Here is an 18896-nt window from a genome sequence, read left to right as displayed (position 1 = left end):
CTTTGATAATCTTTCGCTGACATGAATTTAATTACCAAGATACGCAAATATCCAGCAACTCATTGCAAGCAGACATTTCCTCTCAATGTCTAACTTGATTGAACAAAACTGATTGCAGCAAGTTACTATAGGTAGTCACTTTGTTAGTAAATAACCACTACTGCTTGGGAGTACTGACCAGAACTACTGTTGTGCCATAAACAGCTGGGCGCCTTGGTGATCCACTAACTGTATGGCAAGGGGATGTTTTTATTGCTCACCTCGAAGAAGATATTAAAATACATATTAGTGCTTTATGTTTGTTGGTTATGGTGCCCTCAAGTACCTGGTGGTCAAATGCAATCATAGAACTGATAGATTTACAGCACTGCTGACAGACGTACTAGGCTCAGCTGCATGAGACCTTAACACTCCATATGAAATATAGGTCAAACAGGCCAAGCTTCAATATTGTATTGCTCAGTTTATTAAATGTAAATACAATCATGATTTACCACGACTACCTCCGCCTTATCACAGACAGCTGTGAGTGCAATAATGAAATGTTTAAATACACATGCTAACCTGTTTCTGTTTAATATGAGAACGTTGGGTTGGACAATTCTTTCCCGCTGTGGCAAACCTACAGTATTTCCCCCAGCTGTTGTGGAACATGTCCCAGAATGTCCTGTTGACACATGTTGGAACTTGCAGTTCAACATCACCTATAGATCCCTTGACTGCCTTAACCTTTCCTAGCGTATCTTCTAAGCTTCCGTCGTTAAGATTCATAAAATAGATTTTATATTATCACAAGTAACCCGCCTGCTGCTATTTTTCCTCATCAAAGCAGATCATCGTTGGAGCTCTGTCTAAACAACGGGGGTGACGCTAAGTGGTCAATCCATGCCAAAAAAACGGAGCTCTTTATATCATTCAGTGTGCCAGGTGGTAAGTGGTACAGTGGTTTAAACATTTAAGACATTACATGGAAGTGCAGTGTTCATTGCAGCAATCATATATTAAGTTTTTGTTGCTTTTTTTTCTTTTGACTCAGTCTATACATAATAAAGGCACTTTTTCTTCTTTTAATGACTTCTTAGCCAGTACCATGGCTGCTGTAGTCGAAAACTCCTTTCTTGAAGAAGGGTGAGAACTCGCAGATGGTATGCTTGGACAGGGTCAGGCTGACCTTATCGATGTGCAGTGGGGATGTGGGAGACTTCAGCATGATAGAGAAAAAGTTTCGGAGGTATCTCTAAAAAGAAAGAAATGACAATAAATGAGTAATTTTCCTAAATGTGTACTTTATAAAGTGTCACTTCAGTCTCAAGATACACATGCTTTATAGATGTGATGTACCCAACCTCAATGTGCCATGCGGCGTGATACCAATGGCGCTAATCGGTGGTGTAGAGTAGCAACTTTTACATTAAATTTACATCTTATTTGTGCCACAGACGCAGCGTGTCTGGTACTCAATCTGTACCACACACGCCGGGCTGCGACTTTTACCTCACAGGAATCAGTGTTATATATCTACAACGTCGCAGATGAGGCACAACGGTACCGGGCACTTTGCATACAAACCAAGTCGCACACAGATGTACAAGTGTCACATATCAATTTAATCCGTGCAGTCTCGTTACGCAGTATTGTCATATACAATTGTTTAATTTTTGTGACTATGACACACACAAGAGTGAATACGATGCTCAGGAAAAGCTGCGGCACATGGGACTTGGGACGCCAATAAAGGCTGTTTGCCAATAGTGTATGAAAACACAAATAGCCCCTGAAAGTAATAACCTAAAATACAATGTTGGAAATGGATAAGCAAACAGTATTTTTGTGCCCCCCAAACTGCCTTAAGGTATACAATGTGTGTATATACTGTATGCAGTGTATTTACTAATTTATCCTGTGTTCCATATAGACTTCATAATGCCTGGCTAAGACAAACTGTATTTCCCAATATTGTAAGTGAGTACTAGGGCAATAATAAACAAAGTGCCAAGACAGACCAGGGTGCAGCTTACTATTAAAAAGGATAGTTCTAACCTATGATTATTAATTTATTATTATATTATTACCTAAATTATATGGTCAGTTTGTGAGATTATACATATAAATGAGTAGTCAAAACTAACAATGTATAACATGGAGGATGACAGATTAATGTCCACTTGTCAGGTGTTCTGTCTGTCCATCTTTGTTCATTGTGTTCATCAACATACGTACTATCTATCTGTGCTACATGTACAGTAATCATGTATATACAGTATGAATTCCACCACTGCAGTACTACGATTATGTATTATTGTTCCTATATAATTTGGGGAGAAATCCATGTTGTATATTTTGCATTTATCTAAAAATTCTGTCGAAATTGTTCTGTGTTGTACAGGTAGGTCGTGTTCTAAATTCTAATCAAGTTTAGCAAGAAAAAAATGAGTTTGGTGTAAGCAATGTTATAAAAAATATGAACAAGAAGGAAGGCAAGTTCAACACCATATATAGTGCATCAGGAAAGTATTCACAGCGCTTCACTTTTCCCACATTTTGTTATGTTGCAGCCTTATTCCAAAATGGAATAAATTAATCTTTTTCCTCAAAATTGTACACGCAATACCCCATAATGAAAAAGTGAAAAAAGTTTGAGATTTTTGAAAATTGATTAAAAATAAAAAAACTAAGAAATCACATGCACATAAGTATTCACAGCCTTTGCCATGACGCTTGGAATTGAGCTCAGGTGCATATTGTTTCCACTGATCATCCTCGAGATGTTCCTACAGCTTAACTGGAGTCCACCTGTGGTAAATTCAGTTGATTGGACATGATTTGGAAAGGCACACACCTGTCTATATAAGGTCCCACACTTGACAGTGCATGTCTGAGCAGAAACCATGCATGAAGTCAAAGGAATTGTCTGTAGACCTCCGAGACAGGATTGTCTCGAGGCACAAATCTGTGGAAGGGTACAGAAAAATATCTGCTGGTTTGAAGGTCCCAATGAGCACCATCTGTAAATGAAAGAAGTTGGGAACCACCAGGACTCGTCCTAGAGCTGGCCGGCCGTCGAAACTGAGCGATCGGGGGAGAAGGGCCCTAGTCAGGGAGGTGACCAAGAACCATGGTTACTCTGTCAGAACTACAGCATTCCTCTGTGGAGATATGAGAACCTTCCAGAAGGACAACCATCTCTGCAGCAATCCACCAATCAGATGGAAGCCACTCCTTAGTAAAAAGCACATGGCAGCCTGCCTGGAGTTTGCCAAAATGCACCTGAAGGACTCTCAGACCATGAGAAACCAAATTCTCTGGTCTGATAAGACAAAGATTTAACTCTTTGGCGTGAATGCCAGGCGTCATGTTTGGAGGAAACCAGGCACAGCTCATCATCAGGCCAATACCATCCCTACAGTGAAGCATGGTGGTGGCATCATGCTGTGGGGATGTTTTTCAGTGGCAAAAACTGTGAGACTAGTCAGGAAAGAGGGAAAGATGAATGCCGCAATGTACAGAGACATCCTGGATGAAAACCTGCTCCAGAGTGCTCTTGACCTCAGACTGGGGCGACGGTTCATCTTTCAGCAGGACAACGACCCTAAGCACACAGTCAAGATATCAATAGCGTGGCTTCAGCACAACTCTGTGAATGTCCTTGAGTGGCCCAGTCTTGAATCTGATTGAACATCTCTGGAGAGATCTGAAAATGGCTGTGCACCGACGCTTCCCATCCAACCTGATGGAGTTTGAGAGGAGCTGCAAAGAGGAATCGGTGAAACTGCCCAAAGATAGGTGTGCCAAGCTTGTGGCATCATGTTCAAAAATACTTGAGGCTGTAATTGCTGCCAAAGGTGCATCAACAAAGTATTGAGCAAAGGCTGTGAATACTTATGTACATGTAATTTCTTAGTTTTTTATCTTTTAAAAATTTGCAAAAATCTAAAAAAAAAACCTTTTTTCATGCTGTCATTATGGTGTATTGTGTGTAGAATTTTGAGGGAAAAAATATTTATTACATTTTGGAATAAGGCTGTAACATAACAAAATGTGGGAAAAGTGAAGTGCTGTGAATACTTTCCAGATGCACTGTACAGCAATGGCTATAACTTATGACCACGAGGGGAAAGTAGCCTCCTCTACACTGATCAGCTACAGACGCCAATCCTATAGTCTGGAATGGATCCATTTCATTGTGCCTCTATTTTGGACTCTCTTCCAATACTTCTAGCAATTTGGGGTTTCCCTCAAGGCTATGATGTTGGGTGTGGATCATTAGATCGACAGTGTCTAGGTCGTCAACATTTAGGTCGACCACTATATGTCGACAGTCACTAGGTCGACAGGGTCAGAAGGTCGACATGTTCTAGGTCGACAGGTCAAAAGGTCGACATGAGTTTTTTATGTTTTTTTTGTGTCGTTTTCTTCGTCGAGTGACCGGGAACCCCAATTAGTGCACCGTGTCCCCTCGCATGGCTCGCGAGCTTCGGGCAAGGTGCCTCGCTACGCCCGGCACAGATTACTGTTCCAATCATAGTCCACGTGGATCGTTAAGTATGAAAAAGTAAAAAAAAAAAAAAAAAGATTTAAAAAAAACTCACGTCAACCTTTTGACCTGTCGACCTAGAACATGTCGACCTTCTGACCCTGTCGACCTATTGAATGTCGACCTATAGTGGTCGACCTAAACATTGTCGACCTAGACACTGTCGATCTTCAGACCGGATCCCATGATGTTGGCCCCATGCTGCTCTGTTTTTACAACTCCTCTCTCAGAAATCTCATAGACTTCTTCAGCCTTTATATTGCCTCAATGCAGACAATGCTCAAATCTACCTGACCTCTATCCAATCCCATGTGTCCATCTGCCTTTGTGCCAGCTCTACAAGTGGAACGGATAATATTTCCCCTTCCTGTCATCTATCTCTTACAATGAACAACATCATGCTCTCCTCTGTTTCCCACTTCCACCACTTCTTTGTCCTCATCAACTCTGCCCTCAGCCTCACGCTGCTTACGAAGTCCCTTACGTCATCTTGTCGCCTGCACCTTATTAAAAGTGTCAGAATCCACCCTGAATGCGGTGGCCCTTCCCTGGTCCTTACCTGCAGCCCCTCTCTGTAAATCAGTACACTGGCACCCCAATATCTCCATAATCCAATTCAGAATGTTCACCCTAGTTTGTGTTTACCTTACACATTATTTCTTATATTGAAAGCACAACCTACCCATTCTGACCTATGCCTTTCCTCCCTCTGAAATCCACATCTCGCTCCCGCCTGCATCTCCCTACCCCACCTGGGCAAACTCTATCCCAACCTCCAATCTCTCCAGCCCTCCCTCAGAACCTACCACTTTGCTATCCTACCATCACCTCACTCACACTGCTCTCTCTATAGACACTAAAGGTGCATACACACGGAGCGATATAACTGAGCGATTTTGACTATATAGTCAAAATCGCTCAGAAAGTTAGTCCATATCGCTCTGTGTGTACACAGGCAGCGATAGCGATGCGCATCCCCGCCAGATCGCTATCGCTGCTAAAAATAGACTCTGCAGGCAAGTCAATTTTTAGCAGCGACAGCGATCTCATGAAGTAAAGCCACTATTATTACCTGAGCGGAGGCTGAAGAGGGAAGAGCCAGCAGCACATCAACCTTCAGCACAGGCTCCAAGTACGTGAGTATGAATACTGCTATTCTCTGTTCGGGAGAGGGGGGAGATGCCGCTCTGTAGCATCCGGTCCCGGGGGGGAGGGCTCGGGCACGTGCGCAGCACATTAATGTCAGGTCCGGGAGGGGGAAGTTGGCGTCGAGTGTCCGTGTAGCCGGGCGGTGCAGGTCCAGGGTAGGTGGCACAGTGGGACGGCGTGTAGTCCGGAGAGCAGCTCCTCTCAGGCTGATGAGCCTCCGTCCCTTAGCCCACTTGGATCTAGCTTCAACCCTGAGGTGAGAGCCGCTGACATGCTGAGGTGAGCAGTACTGTCAGTCTATGGGAAGGGGGGGGGGGGAATGATTGTGCTGTCCATTCCATGGAGGGGAGGGGGGGGTGATGGTGCTATCCTGCTGTGTGTGGTGGGGGAGAGGTGCTGTTGTCCTGCCAGTCTATATGGGGGTGGGGGGGGGGGGGCATGATGGTGCAGTACTGTCTGTCAATGGGGGAGGGGGTGATCTGTCCGTCTGTCTATGGGGAGGTGGAGAGGTCCGAACTTCACAGGATATTACGGGAGTACTTTTTTATTTTTTTACAGGTACCCCTATTGGATTCTACTGGACAAGGGGACGTGATTGGCGGCGTGGGATGTAGGTAAGTATGTGTGAGTGAGTGTGTGTGTTTTAAATAAATTTTTACTTTCACGGTGTGTGAGTTGTGTCTTTTTTTGGGTATTTCTTTTGTTGTGGAACTACAGGTACCAGCGGGCCCGTTACCCCCCCCCCCCCCCCGCATGCTGGTACTTGTGGTTCTCCAAGTACCAGCATGCAGTGGAGGCTTGCTGGGACTTGTAGTTCCACAGCAAAAGACAATATTCTTTTTATGTAATTTGAAAGGCTATCAGCCTCCCATCCACCGCCCACGGATGGGGGGGGGGGGGGGGGGGGGACAGCCTCGGGCTTCACCCCTGGCCCTTGGGTGGCTGGAGGGGGGGGACCCCTTAATTTAAGGGGTCCCCACTCCTCCAGGGTACCCCGGCCAGGGGTGACTAGTTGGGGGGGTAATGGCACGGCCGCAGGGACCAATATAAAAGTGTCCCCCGGCTGTGGCATTATGTCCCTGGCTAGTGGAGCCCGGTGCTGGTTTTAAAAATACTGGGGACCCCTATGTCTTTTGTCCCCCGTATTTTTTAAACCAGGACCGGACGCAGAGCCCGGTGCTGGTTGTCTAAATATGGGGGAACCCTACGCATTTTTTCCTCTGTATTTTAACAACCAGGACCGGCTCAAAGAGCCCGAGGCTGGTTATACATAGGAGGGGGGACCCCAGGCAATTTTTTTTTAGCTATTTAAATATCAGCCACCCTGCAAAATCATCCTATATATGACACTCCCCCACTCATCCCCTTATTTAAATGAGATAGTCAAAATCTCCCATAGCCAAAATCTCTTGCATAGTTAGACAAAATTGCTGGAAAAGTTAGTCAAAATCTCCGACTGCCAGTTCAAGGGAAATCTCTCAGTCAAAATCTCTCATAGCCAAAATCTCTCTGTGTGTATGCACCTTAACTGCTTAATGGCTCCTATTGTAACTTCTTTACTAACTCCCTCTAGACTGCAAGATCTCATGAACAGAATCCTTCTGTCTGTCTCCTTTGTCTACATCAGATTTTATTGTTGTTTTGATGAATATTTATTTACAAGACTTGCAATGTACATCCTTAGCTTGACATGTATGTACCTGTTACGTGTCTGTTTTATCTGCATGACCTTCAGCTGAAAACATGCAGGATCCATCTATATCGACTGTAATTTAACCCATAATAACGTCTATTTCATGTGTATTACATAGCCGATATTGCAATCATATCATTAGGAGAGTGGCCGCTTCTGTGAGGTCAATGTTGTGTTTACAGAATAATCATTTACTATTGACCTCTATAGAGAACCTCTATATATTATAATTAATCAGCTTACAGGAGCACATATCGTGATTGCTGTGAGGCTGATCTCCGTATTTATTTATATTTAAGTAATACTGTAAGTTGTTTTATCTTGTTATCTATGTTTAGAAAATGAAAACAAAAATTGTTTTAAAGTTTTAAAGACCGATTAATAAATACATTCTCTTTACTTCTGTATATTCTCTCTTAAATTAATATTACAAATCTCAATAAAAATGTTCAATATATACAGTACATACTGTATGAAACTATATTGTCAATGCCTGCAAATACAAATGAAACCATTGTACTGTAAATTCTAAAAAAAAAAAAAAGACAAAATGTATTTGTAGTCTAATTTATCTAAGCGTTCTGTTACCATAACTTTACAGGGGGTATTGGAAAAACAATACACAATTCTCAAACACATCCCAGGGGACTGGAGAGTTAGGCTGTGAAATGAGAAGCAAATAATTATATCTGTCTTCACCGTTGGCTACGAAAAAGTGGAGTCGTCAGTTCTAACAATAATGAAACTATTAAAAAACAACAACAATGATTTCTCACTTATGTGCAATCACTATCATCCAATATAATATGTCCAGCTACCAACTCATTAAATACTAATTGCTATGTATTCTATTTCATATTCTCGGTAATAATGGTGATGACACTTTTCATGTACGGTACCTTGGAAATAAACAAATGAAGACGTCACATACACATATATAGATAACGAATGAGTACGTGGAAGCCTGGCTGCATTTCTCATGAAATCTGCCCCTTTTTTAAGTAAAAAATCTGCAATAAATATTCTGACAGGCCTAGGCAGTGACGGAGATCAATCCTTGTGAGCACAAATCAAAGCAAGTCATGTCATAGCTATTTACAAATGACAACAAAGGAATTGAATTTACCACGCAGTCTGGGCAAGCAGTGACAGCTTGTCATTTCTGGAATGGCCTTGGCATGCAGCTACCAAAGTGTTTGACATGAATCATCCTCCAAAACCCCTTTGCCCAGATCAAAAAACAAAACAAAAACAAAAAAAACAGGCAGAAGACTAATAATTTTGCATTATGAAAGTAAAAGGTTGGCCTGGACTGAAGTTTTGTAACTGGCTAATTATCGACATTTGAACACCGGGTATTTTAGTTTTGTATCCAGGCTGTTAAAGCCTGAAGCTGCAGTATGCCTGAACTGTGCCTTTATAGATTTTATATTCTCCACAAACGACCATTGTTCAGGAGAGGCTCAGACTGATGCCCTGGCTTCGGCTGGTGCAGTGAATCAACGATATTTTATATTATTTAAGGACAGCTGAAGAACGGCAACCTGTCTGACCACCCTCCAAGCAAATTCCTCTAATTTACTGTTCTCGGTGGTGACATTTCTGTTACAGAGTGCATGTGCATTATTATTATGCTGGGTGAAGTGTTCTAACTGTACAATCATTTGCTGAGGTCTGCCTGCGCCCTAAAGGCTCTCACTGCTAGCGAGATGGGAGGGGGCGGTGGTGGTGAAATGTATGTGGGGGACTGTGTGGTGGAGTGGGCATAGCAGTGCACACTGAGATGACCCTTTACTAGTTCTGTTATAATAGTATATTCTATTACAGGCCAGGTTTCCTCTTTAAACAAACAATTTAAAGCAATAGCCAAAAATGGGCATTATAGGGAGGTTTGGTGTTATAAAGATATAATATCAGTGTACTGTATTGGAACATATTCTTGTTAAATACACAAAGTTATAATGGATGGTGGTGTTAGAAAAAAAGTACACGGTCATCGCAATTATCACCCAATCCATCAAGTACTTTAGTTATATTGAGCATGAACATTTAAATTATATTCTGCTATACTTTAATGATACTGTTTTGTTTTTTTAAAGAATACCACAGTATGCCTTAAACGCTGTAAAGAAAAAACATTCTATAATTGAAAGCATAAGGACTGCAATTACAAGATACTATACTGTACACGCATGTGATATTGATAGTTTGCAGTAAATGTAACAGTAAAGCTTTGTAAGCCATTTAATACTCCCATGGAGGTATGTTACCTCAAAAATTATTTTGTTACTATTTTAAATACACAGCCCCTAAAAAAACTAAAATTACATTTAAAAAAAAAAAAAGTTAAACATGAACTATATTACGGATTTTGCGACGTACATAGTGGCTTATTCAGACCTGATCGTCTCTCTGAGTAACCCAGGACTAACTCAGCCGCTGCGATCACTCCAGCCTGTTCAGGGCAGGAATTGACGTCAGACACCCACCCTTCCAACGCTTGGAAACGCCTGCGTTTTTCCAAACACTCCTAGAAAATGGTCAGTTAACACCCACAAATGCCTTCTTCCTGTCAATCTCCTTCCGAACGCCCGTGTGAATGGATCCTTCGCACAAACCCATCGCTGAGCGGCGATCCGCTTTGTACCCATGCAACGCGTCTGTGCATTGCGGTGCATACGCAGTTTAGACCTGATCGCCCGCTGATGAAAATGCAGCCTAGCGATCAGGTCTGAATTAGCCCCATAGTCAAAGATATTTTTAGATTTTGGCACACCCGTGTCCATATGCATCTCCCTTCTGGGCCTAATTCAGATGCAGTCACAAGGCGAATATTGTATGCATATCGGTCAATGTTTTCTTACTGCGCAAGCATCTGATCCGCAGTACAGACACGCAACAAGCGAATTGCGAATGTTGTTTCGCCGAGCAATTAGTTGCACAGTGTGTGACAGGAAGACAGCTTTTGGGGGTGGTAATGGGGAGTGGTCGGCCAAACGCATTCGTTTCATGGCCATTCAGACGGCGTTTTCTGGGCGTGCATAAATTAGCAGTTGCGATCTTATTTGCTGCAAGCAGAAACACAATTGGGCAGATTCAATTCACAGTGAACTGAATAGCGCCAGGAAGGAGTTCCTGAAGATATTCAATTTAGCGCAATGCCAAGTTGGAGAATGCCCATAGTCCTGGATGAAACAGGGTGTTTAGTTGCGAGAATGGGCATTCGCCGACTAAAATGCCTTGCTGCAATGCTGTTTGCATGGTGCTTGCAAACAGCATTGCAGGCCTAGTTTTGTTGGATTTCTGCTCGCACCCCTGGATGGGTGCAGAAAGAAATCCTTTAGCCGGGGATCACATTGCGCTGAATTGAATAGTTCTGGGAGATCCCTCCTGGCGCTATTCAATCCGCATTCAATTGAATCGAGCCCTTAGTGGTCTTTAAAAAAAAATTAATAATTTAGAGGGCAAAATTCTCTGGTGAAAGGTCAGCAGAAGATGGCAGGATCAGAGGGGTGATAACGACTGCCCACTCCTGACAGTGGATGCAGGTATTAATTCCAGTAAGTAATTTTGAGCTGTGGATTTCAGTGTCCTGCAAACAAGCACTAAGCCTACAGCTTCATGCTTTTATATGGTCACAAAAATTAGAATTCAATATAATCTACAGTAAACAGTGCATCATTTCAAGTAACAAAACAAATGAATTAGTTGTATACTGTGTATTACGGTATAATCTTATTGCAGTGGCCTTCCTGATTACAGGTTAAACATATATATGGCAAGTCCTCCTTAAATGACACTTAAATGGCCTCTATGTTGCTTGTCGTTGTCAATGGGCAAAACATTTGATAACTCATATGCAAAAGTCTATACTGTGTGTACTGTAATACGCCCCCTATAGATGTGTTATGAACAGGTCCAATCTCCAATCGCTACTGTTCAGGTCCCCATACACTACTGAGATTTCTCCGAGGGGAAAAGTCGCATACGTCTCCCTTGAACTGCCCGGCGGCTTCCCAGGCAGCAGGATCACATACAATACATCATATGCGGTGCTTTTGCATACGATGTATCGTATGCGATCCCAGCCATGCCTGCGGGATCCAAGAAATCCATAGTGCAGCCCTTGTGATCTACAGGCTATGATCCAATGAGCATTGGATTGCGATTCGGATCGTATTCACAGGCGATTTGCCACTTTTCATCCGATTTCATGGCCCGATGCGTCGGAATCGTAGGAAAAGGTCCCAAATCCCACTAGCGTATGGGCACCTTAACTTCAGGAAGAAAATGTGTATTTTTAGCAGTAGGATAGTGCTACTAGATCGTCTAAAGGGCACTGTACAGATATGTCCTTATACACTACAGTATAAGTGCTACAATGCAGCGGCTGTGGCATTTTCCACTCCAAATTCCATTGTGCTTTGTACACAGATTCAGACTCTGTCACATATACCCCTTTCACACCGCAAACCCGGGTCAACCCGGTACTTTGAACCCGGGTCGGACACGGGTCAGACCCTTTCACACTACACTTTCAATCCGGGTTATTGCAGGGTTGGCTCCTTTTAACTCAACCCGGGTCAGCAATTAAAACACCATGGATGTCATTTTAAATGGACTTTTTTTTGGCTCAGAAAGATGAGGTGTCAGAAGGGGACAAAAGGACATGGTAGGGACAGCTCACAGCATTGCAGGAATCGTGGCTGACAGAGCTATGTTTTTATACACAATTGCATCTTTAACATACCTCCCAACTGTCCCGATTTTTGCGGGACAGTCCCATTTTTTGGGATTATCCCGCTGTCCCACCTGCGGGCCACAGTGTCTCGCGGTGGAGGAGGGGGGGGGGCAGTCGGGAGCCTCCTCTCGCAGAGCAGCGGTGAATAGACGCTGTGCACATGCGTCTATTCACAGGTGAGAGGGGGCATGGTACAAGGGGGCGTGACTCGCGATCAAGGCTCTGTCGCTAGGACATGCCCCTTTCATATAGGCCATGCCCCCTTTTTGGGCATGCGCAAAGATCCCTCTTTGTACTTTTAATAAGGTGGGAGGTATGCAGAAAGCTGCCTAGCAATCTCTGCCTCAACCCTAATTTCTCTATCGTCCTAAGTGGATGCTGGGGTTCCTGAAAGGACCATGGGGAATAGCGGCTCCGCAGGAGACAGGGCACAAAAAAGTAAAGCTTTTACCAGATCAGGTGGTGTGCACTGGCTCCTCCCCCTATGACCCTCCTCCAGACTCCAGTTAGATTTTGTGCCCGAACGAGAAGGGTGCAATCTAGGTGGCTCTCCTAAAGAGCTGCTTAGAGAAAGTTTAGCTTAGGTTTTTTACTTTACAGTGAGTCCTGCTGGCAACAGGATCACTGCAACGAGGGACTTAGGGGAGAAGTAGTGAACTCACCTGCGTGCAGAGTGGATTTGCTGCTTGGCTACTGGACACTAGCTCCAGAGGGACGATCACAGGTACAGCCTGGATGGTCACCGGAGCCGCGCCGCCGGCCCCCTTGCAGACGCTGAAGAGAGAAGAGGTCCAAAATCGGCGGCTGAAGACTCCTGAGTCTTCATAAAGGTAGCGCACAGCACTGCAGCTGTGCGCCATTTTCCTCTCAGCACACTTCACACAACAGTCACTGAGGGTGCAGAGCGCTGGGGGGGGCGCTCTGAGAGGCAAATAAAAACCTTATTAGAGGCAAAAAATACCTCACATATAGCCCACAGAGGCTATATGGAGATATTTAACCCCTGCCTAACTTCAAAAATAGCGGGAGACGAGCCCGCCGAAAAAGGGGCGGGGCCTATCTCCTCAGCACACAGCGCCATTTTCTCTCACAGAAAAGCTGGAGAGAAGGCTCCCAGGCTCTCCCCTGCACTGCACTACAGAAACAGGGTTAAAACAGAGAGGGGGGGCACTGATTTTGGCGATATTGTATATATATAAAAGATGCTATAAGGGAGAAACACTTATATAAGGTTGTCCCTATATAATTATAGCGTTTTTGGTGTGTGCTGGCAGACTCTCCCTCTGTCTCCCCAAAGGGCTAGTGGGTCCTGTCCTCTGTCAGAGCATTCCCGGTGTGTGTGCTGTGTGTCGGTACGTGTGTGTCGACATGTATGAGGACGATGTTGGTGAGGAGGCGGAGAAATTGCCTGTAATGGTGATGTCACTCTCTAGGGAGTCGACACCGGAATGGATGGCTTATTTAGAGAATTACGTGAGAATGTCAACACGCTGCAAGGTCGGTTGACGACATGAGACGGCCGACAATCTATTAGGACCGGTCCAGGCGTCTCAGAAACACCGTCAGGGGTTTTTAAAAAACGCCCATTTACCTCAGTCGGTCGACACAGACACAGACACGGACACTGAATACAGTGTCGACGGTGAATAAACAAACGTATTTCTCATTAGGGCCACACGTTAAGGGCAATGAAGGAGGTGTTACGTGTTTCTGATACTACAAGTACCACAAGAAAGGGTATTATGTGGGAGTGAAAAAACTACCTGTAGTTTTTCCTGAATCAGATAAAATAAAATGAAGTGTGTGATGATGCGTAGGGTTACCCCGATAGCAAATATTGGCGTTATACCCTTTCCCGCCAGAAATTAGGGTACGTTGGGAAACACCCCTTAGGGTGATAAGGCGCTCACACGCTTATCAAGTGGCGTTACCGTCTCCAGATACGGCCGCCCTCAAGGAGCCAGCTGATAGGAAGCTGGAAAAATATCCTAAAAAGTATATACACACATACGGTGGTTATACTGCGACCAGCGATCGCCATCAGCCTGGAGATGCAGTGCTGGGTTGGCTTGGTCGGATTCCCTGACTGAAAATATTTTATTCATGTACAGCATTTAATAGGATGCATTCTATATATATGTATGTGAGATGCACAGAGGGATATTTGCTCTCTGGCATCAAGATAAGTGCGTTGTCCATATCTCCCAGAAGATGTCAGGGACACGACAGTGGTCAGGTGATACAGATCCCATACGGCAGATGGAAGTATTGCTGTATAAAGGGAAGGAGTTATTTGGGGGTCGGTCCATCGGACCTGGGGACCACAGCAACAGCTGGGAAATCCAACCTTTTTTACCCCAAGTTACATCTCAGCTAAAAAAGACACCGTCTTTTCAGCCTCAATCTTTCCTTTCCCATGAGGGCATGCAGGCAAAAGGCCAGTCATATCTGCCCAGACATAGAGGTAAGGGAAGTAGACTGCAGCAGGCAGCCCTTTCCCAGGAAAAGAAGCCCTCCACCGCGTCTGCCAAGTCCTCAGCATGACGCTGGGGCCGTGCAAGCGGACTCAAGGTGGGGGGGTAGTCTCAAGAGTCTCAGGGCGCAGTGGGATCACTCGCAAGTTGACCCCTAGATCGTACGAGTATTATCCCAGGGGTAAAGATTGGAGAGTCGAGACATCTTCTCCTCGCAGGTTCCTGAAGTCTGCTTTACCAACGGCTCCCTCCGACAGGGAGGCAGCATTGGAAACAATTCACAAGCTGTATATCCAGCAGGTGATAATCAAAGTACCCCTCCTACGACAAGGAAAAGGGTATTATTTTTCCACACTATATTGTGGTACTGAAGCCAGACGGCTTGGTGACACATAGTCTAAATCTAAAATGTTTTGAACACTTACATAAAAGGTTCAAATCGAGATAAAGTCACTCAGAGCAGTGATAGCGAACCGAAAAAAAGGGGACTATATGGTGTCCCTGGACATCAAGGATTACCTCCATGTCCAAATTTTGTCCTTCTCATCAAGGGTACCTCTGGTTCGTGGTACAGAACTGTCAATATCAGTTTCAGACGATGCCGTTTGAATTATCCACGGCACCCCGGGCCTTTTTACCAAGGTAATGGCCGAAAAGATGTTTCTTCAAAGAAAAAAGGCATCTAAATTATCCCTTACTTGCACGACCTAAAAAGGGCAAGTTCCAGAGAACAGTTGGAGGTCGGAAGAGCACTATCTAAAGTAGTTCTTCGACGGCACGACTGGATTCTAAATATTCCAAAAATCGCAGCTGTTTTCCGACGATACGTCTGCTGTTCCTAGGGATGATTCTGGACACGGTTCAGAAAAAGGTTTTTCTTCCCGAGGAAAAAGCCAAGGAGTTATCCGACCTGTCAGGAACCTCCTAAAACCAGGAAAGGTGTCTGTACATCAATGCACAAGAGTCCTGGGAAAAATGGTGGCTTTTTACGAAGCAATTCCATTCGGCAGATTCCATGCAAGAATTTTCCAAAGGGATCTATTGGACAAATGGTCAGGGTCGCATCCTCAGATGCACCTGCGAATAACCCTGTCGCCAAGGACAAGGGTATATCTTCTGTGGTGGTTGCAAAAGGCTCATCTATTGGAGGGCCGCAGATTCGGCATACAGGATTTGATCCTGGTGACCACGGACGCCAGCCTGAGAGGTTGGGGAGCAGTCACACAAGGAAGAAACTTCCAGGGGGTATGGACGAACCTGGAAAAGTCTCTTCACATAAACATTCTGGTACTAAGAGCAATCTAAAATGCTCTAAGCCAGGCGGAACCACTCCTGCAAGGAAAACCGGTGTTGATTCAGTCGGACAACATCACGGCGGTCGCCCATGTAAACAGACAGGGCGGCACAAGAAGCAGGAGTGCAATGGCAGAAGCTACCAAGATTCTTCGCTGGGCGGAGAATCACGTAATAGCACTGTCAGCAGTGTTCTTCCCGGGCGTGGACAACTGGGAAGCAGACTTCCTCAGCAGACACGATATTCACCCGGGAGAGGGGGGTCTTCATCCAGAAGTCTTCCACATGCTAGTAAACTGTTGGGAAAGACCAATGGTAGACATGATGGCGTCTCGCCTCAACAAGAAACTGGACAAGTATTGCGCCAGGTCAAGAGATCCACAGGCAATAGCTGTGGACGCACTGGTAACACCTTGGGTGTACAAATCAGTATATGTGTTTCCTCCTCTGCCTCTCATACCAAAGGTATTGAAGATTATACGGTGAGGAGGAGTAAGAACAATACTAGTGGCTCCGGATTGGCCAAGAAGGACTTGGTACCCGGAACTTCAAGAGTTGGTCACGGACGACCCGTGCCCTCTACTTCTGAGAAGGGACCTGCTACAACAGGGTCCCTGTCTCTTTCAAGACTTACCGCGGCTGCGTTTGACGGCATGGCGGTTGAACGCCATATCCTAAAAGGAAAAGGCATTCCAGAAGAAGTCATTCCTACCTTGATTAAGGCAAGGAAGGAAGTCACCGCGAAACATTATCACCGCATTTGGCGAAAATATGTCGCGTGGTGCGAGGATCGGAGTGTTCCGACGGAGGAATTTCAACTGGGTCGTTTCCTACATTTCCTACAATCAGGATTGTCTATGGGTCTCAAATTGAGATCTATTAAGGTTCAAATTTCGGCCCTGTCAATATTCTTCCAAAAAGAATTGGCCTCAGTTCCTGAGGTACAGACTTTTGTTAAAGGAGTACTGCATATACAGCCTCCTGTGGTGCCTCCGGTGGCACCGTGGGATCTAAATGTAGTTTTAGATTTCCTCAAATCCCATTGGTTTGAACCATTGAAAAAGGTGGATTTTAAATATCTCACATGGAAAGTGACTATGTTACTGGCCCTGGCTTCCGCCAGGAGAGTATCTGAATTGGCGGCTTTATCTTATAAAAGCCCTTATCTAATCTTCCATTCGGATAGGGCAGAACTGAGGACTCGTCCGCATTTTCTCCCTAAGGTGGTATCAGCGTTTCACCTGAACCAACCTATTGTGGTGCCTGCGGCCACTGGCGACTTGGAGGACTCCAAGTTGTTGGACGTTGTCAGAGCCTTAAAAATATACATTTCAAGGACGGCTGAAGTCAGAAAATCTGACTCGCTGTTGATACTATATGCACCCAACAAGTTGGGTGCCCCTGCTTCTAAGCAGACGATTGCTCGTTGGATTTGTAACACAATTCAACTTGCTCATTCTGTGGCAGGCCTGCCACAGCCTAAATCTGTTAAGGCCCATTCCACAAGGAAGGTGGGCTCATCTTGGGCGGCTGCCCGAGGGGTCTCGGCATTACAATTCTGCCGAGCAGCTACGTGGTCGGGGGAAAACACGTTTGTAAAATTCTACAAATTTGATACCCTGGCAAAAGAGGACTTGGAGTTCTCTCGTTCGGTGCTGCAGAGTCATCCGCACTCTCCCGCCCGTTTGGGAGCTTTGGTATAATCCCCATGGTCCTTTCAGGAACCCCAGCATCCACTTAGGACGATAGAGAAAATAAGAATTTACTTACCGATAATTCTATTTCTCGGAGTCCGTAGTGGATGCTGGGCGCCCATCCCAAGTGCGGATTATCTGCAATACTGTACATAGTTATTGTTAACAAATTCGGGTTATATTGTTAAGGAGCCATCTTTAAGAGGCTCTTTCTGTTATCATACTGTTAACTGGGTTTAGATCACAAGTTGTACGGTGTGATTGGTGTGGCTGGTATGAGTCTTACCCGGGATTCAAATTGCCTCCCTTATTGTGTACGCTCGTCCGGGCACAGTACCTAACTGGAGTCTGGAGGAGGGTCATAGGGGGAGGAGCCAGTGCACACCACCTGATCTGGTAAAAGCTTTACTTTTTTGTGCCCTGTCTCCTGCGGAGCCGCTATTCCCCATGGTCCTTTCAGGAACCCCAGCATCCACTACGGACTCCGAGAAATAGAATTATCGGTAAGTAAATTCTTATTTCTTTTCAGCTCTAATTGTTAATGCTCTCTGTTGCTCTCTGTCTTATTGCTCTCCTGTGTAGCAGGGCTGAGGCTGCTGACATCATCAAGGCACACAAAGAACAGCCAATCAGCACTTTTACATGAATGCAGGGTTGAATAACCCGGGTTGGACACTTTAGAGTGCAAATTGACCCGGATCCAACCCGTGTATAACACTGCTTTTATACCGGGTTGAAATGCAAGGTTACTCGACCCGGGATATTCAAAAGTGGTGCTTTTCGACTGCACCTCGACCCGGCAATATCCCGGGATATACTTGCGGTGTGAAAGGGGTAATACAGAACTACAAGTGTCGCATATCACATTAATCAGTGCAGTCTCATGAAGCGGTTTTGTCACATCCCCAAGCAATTAAGACACACATGCCAGCAAAAAAAGACACTACAACTCTCAGCACGGCTCACTCACATCTGGTGTCATGACATGCATGGTGTATTGAGGCTAGGTCAGTGGTACCCACAACATTTGGTCCTCAAGGCACCATAACAGTCCAGGTTTTAAGGATGTCCATGTCTGAGCAGATGATTAAATCAATTTGCTTGAGGTACTAATTAAGTCGCCTGCGCCCAAACATGGTTATCCTTAAAACCTGGACCGTTAGAGTGCCTTGAGGACAGAGTCTGGGAACCTCTAGGCTAGGGGTAAGAGTATACACCTGTACAGACGTACAAAAATATACACTTACATAGCAACACAGCGACTAGCTACTTATCAAGAGAAAGAACTAGAAATTGTCCACCCTACCCTCTTTATGGC

The 18896-nt window shown here is 44.8% G+C and overlaps 1 protein-coding gene across 2 annotated transcripts in view; it reads right to left on the bottom strand.

The window, feature by feature from the left end:
• Positions 1-443: 443 nt before the first annotated feature.
• The window catches only part of KIF16B (kinesin family member 16B), a 717875-nt gene continuing 699422 nt past the window's right edge, over positions 444-18896 (bottom strand). For both annotated transcript variants that reach the window (XM_063918526.1, XM_063918527.1), the window contains one exon: positions 444-1237. In XM_063918526.1, the coding sequence (XP_063774596.1) occupies positions 1079-1237 (159 nt within the window). In that variant the 3' untranslated portion in view covers positions 444-1078. The remainder of the gene's footprint in view (positions 1238-18896) is intronic.

This window comes from Pseudophryne corroboree, chromosome 4 (genome assembly GCF_028390025.1).
Source record: "Pseudophryne corroboree isolate aPseCor3 chromosome 4, aPseCor3.hap2, whole genome shotgun sequence".
In the NCBI taxonomy this organism is placed as follows: domain Eukaryota; kingdom Metazoa; phylum Chordata; class Amphibia; order Anura; family Myobatrachidae; genus Pseudophryne; species Pseudophryne corroboree.
The sequence above is the reverse complement of the archived record's forward strand: the minus strand, read 5'-3'. Positions and strand labels throughout refer to the sequence as shown.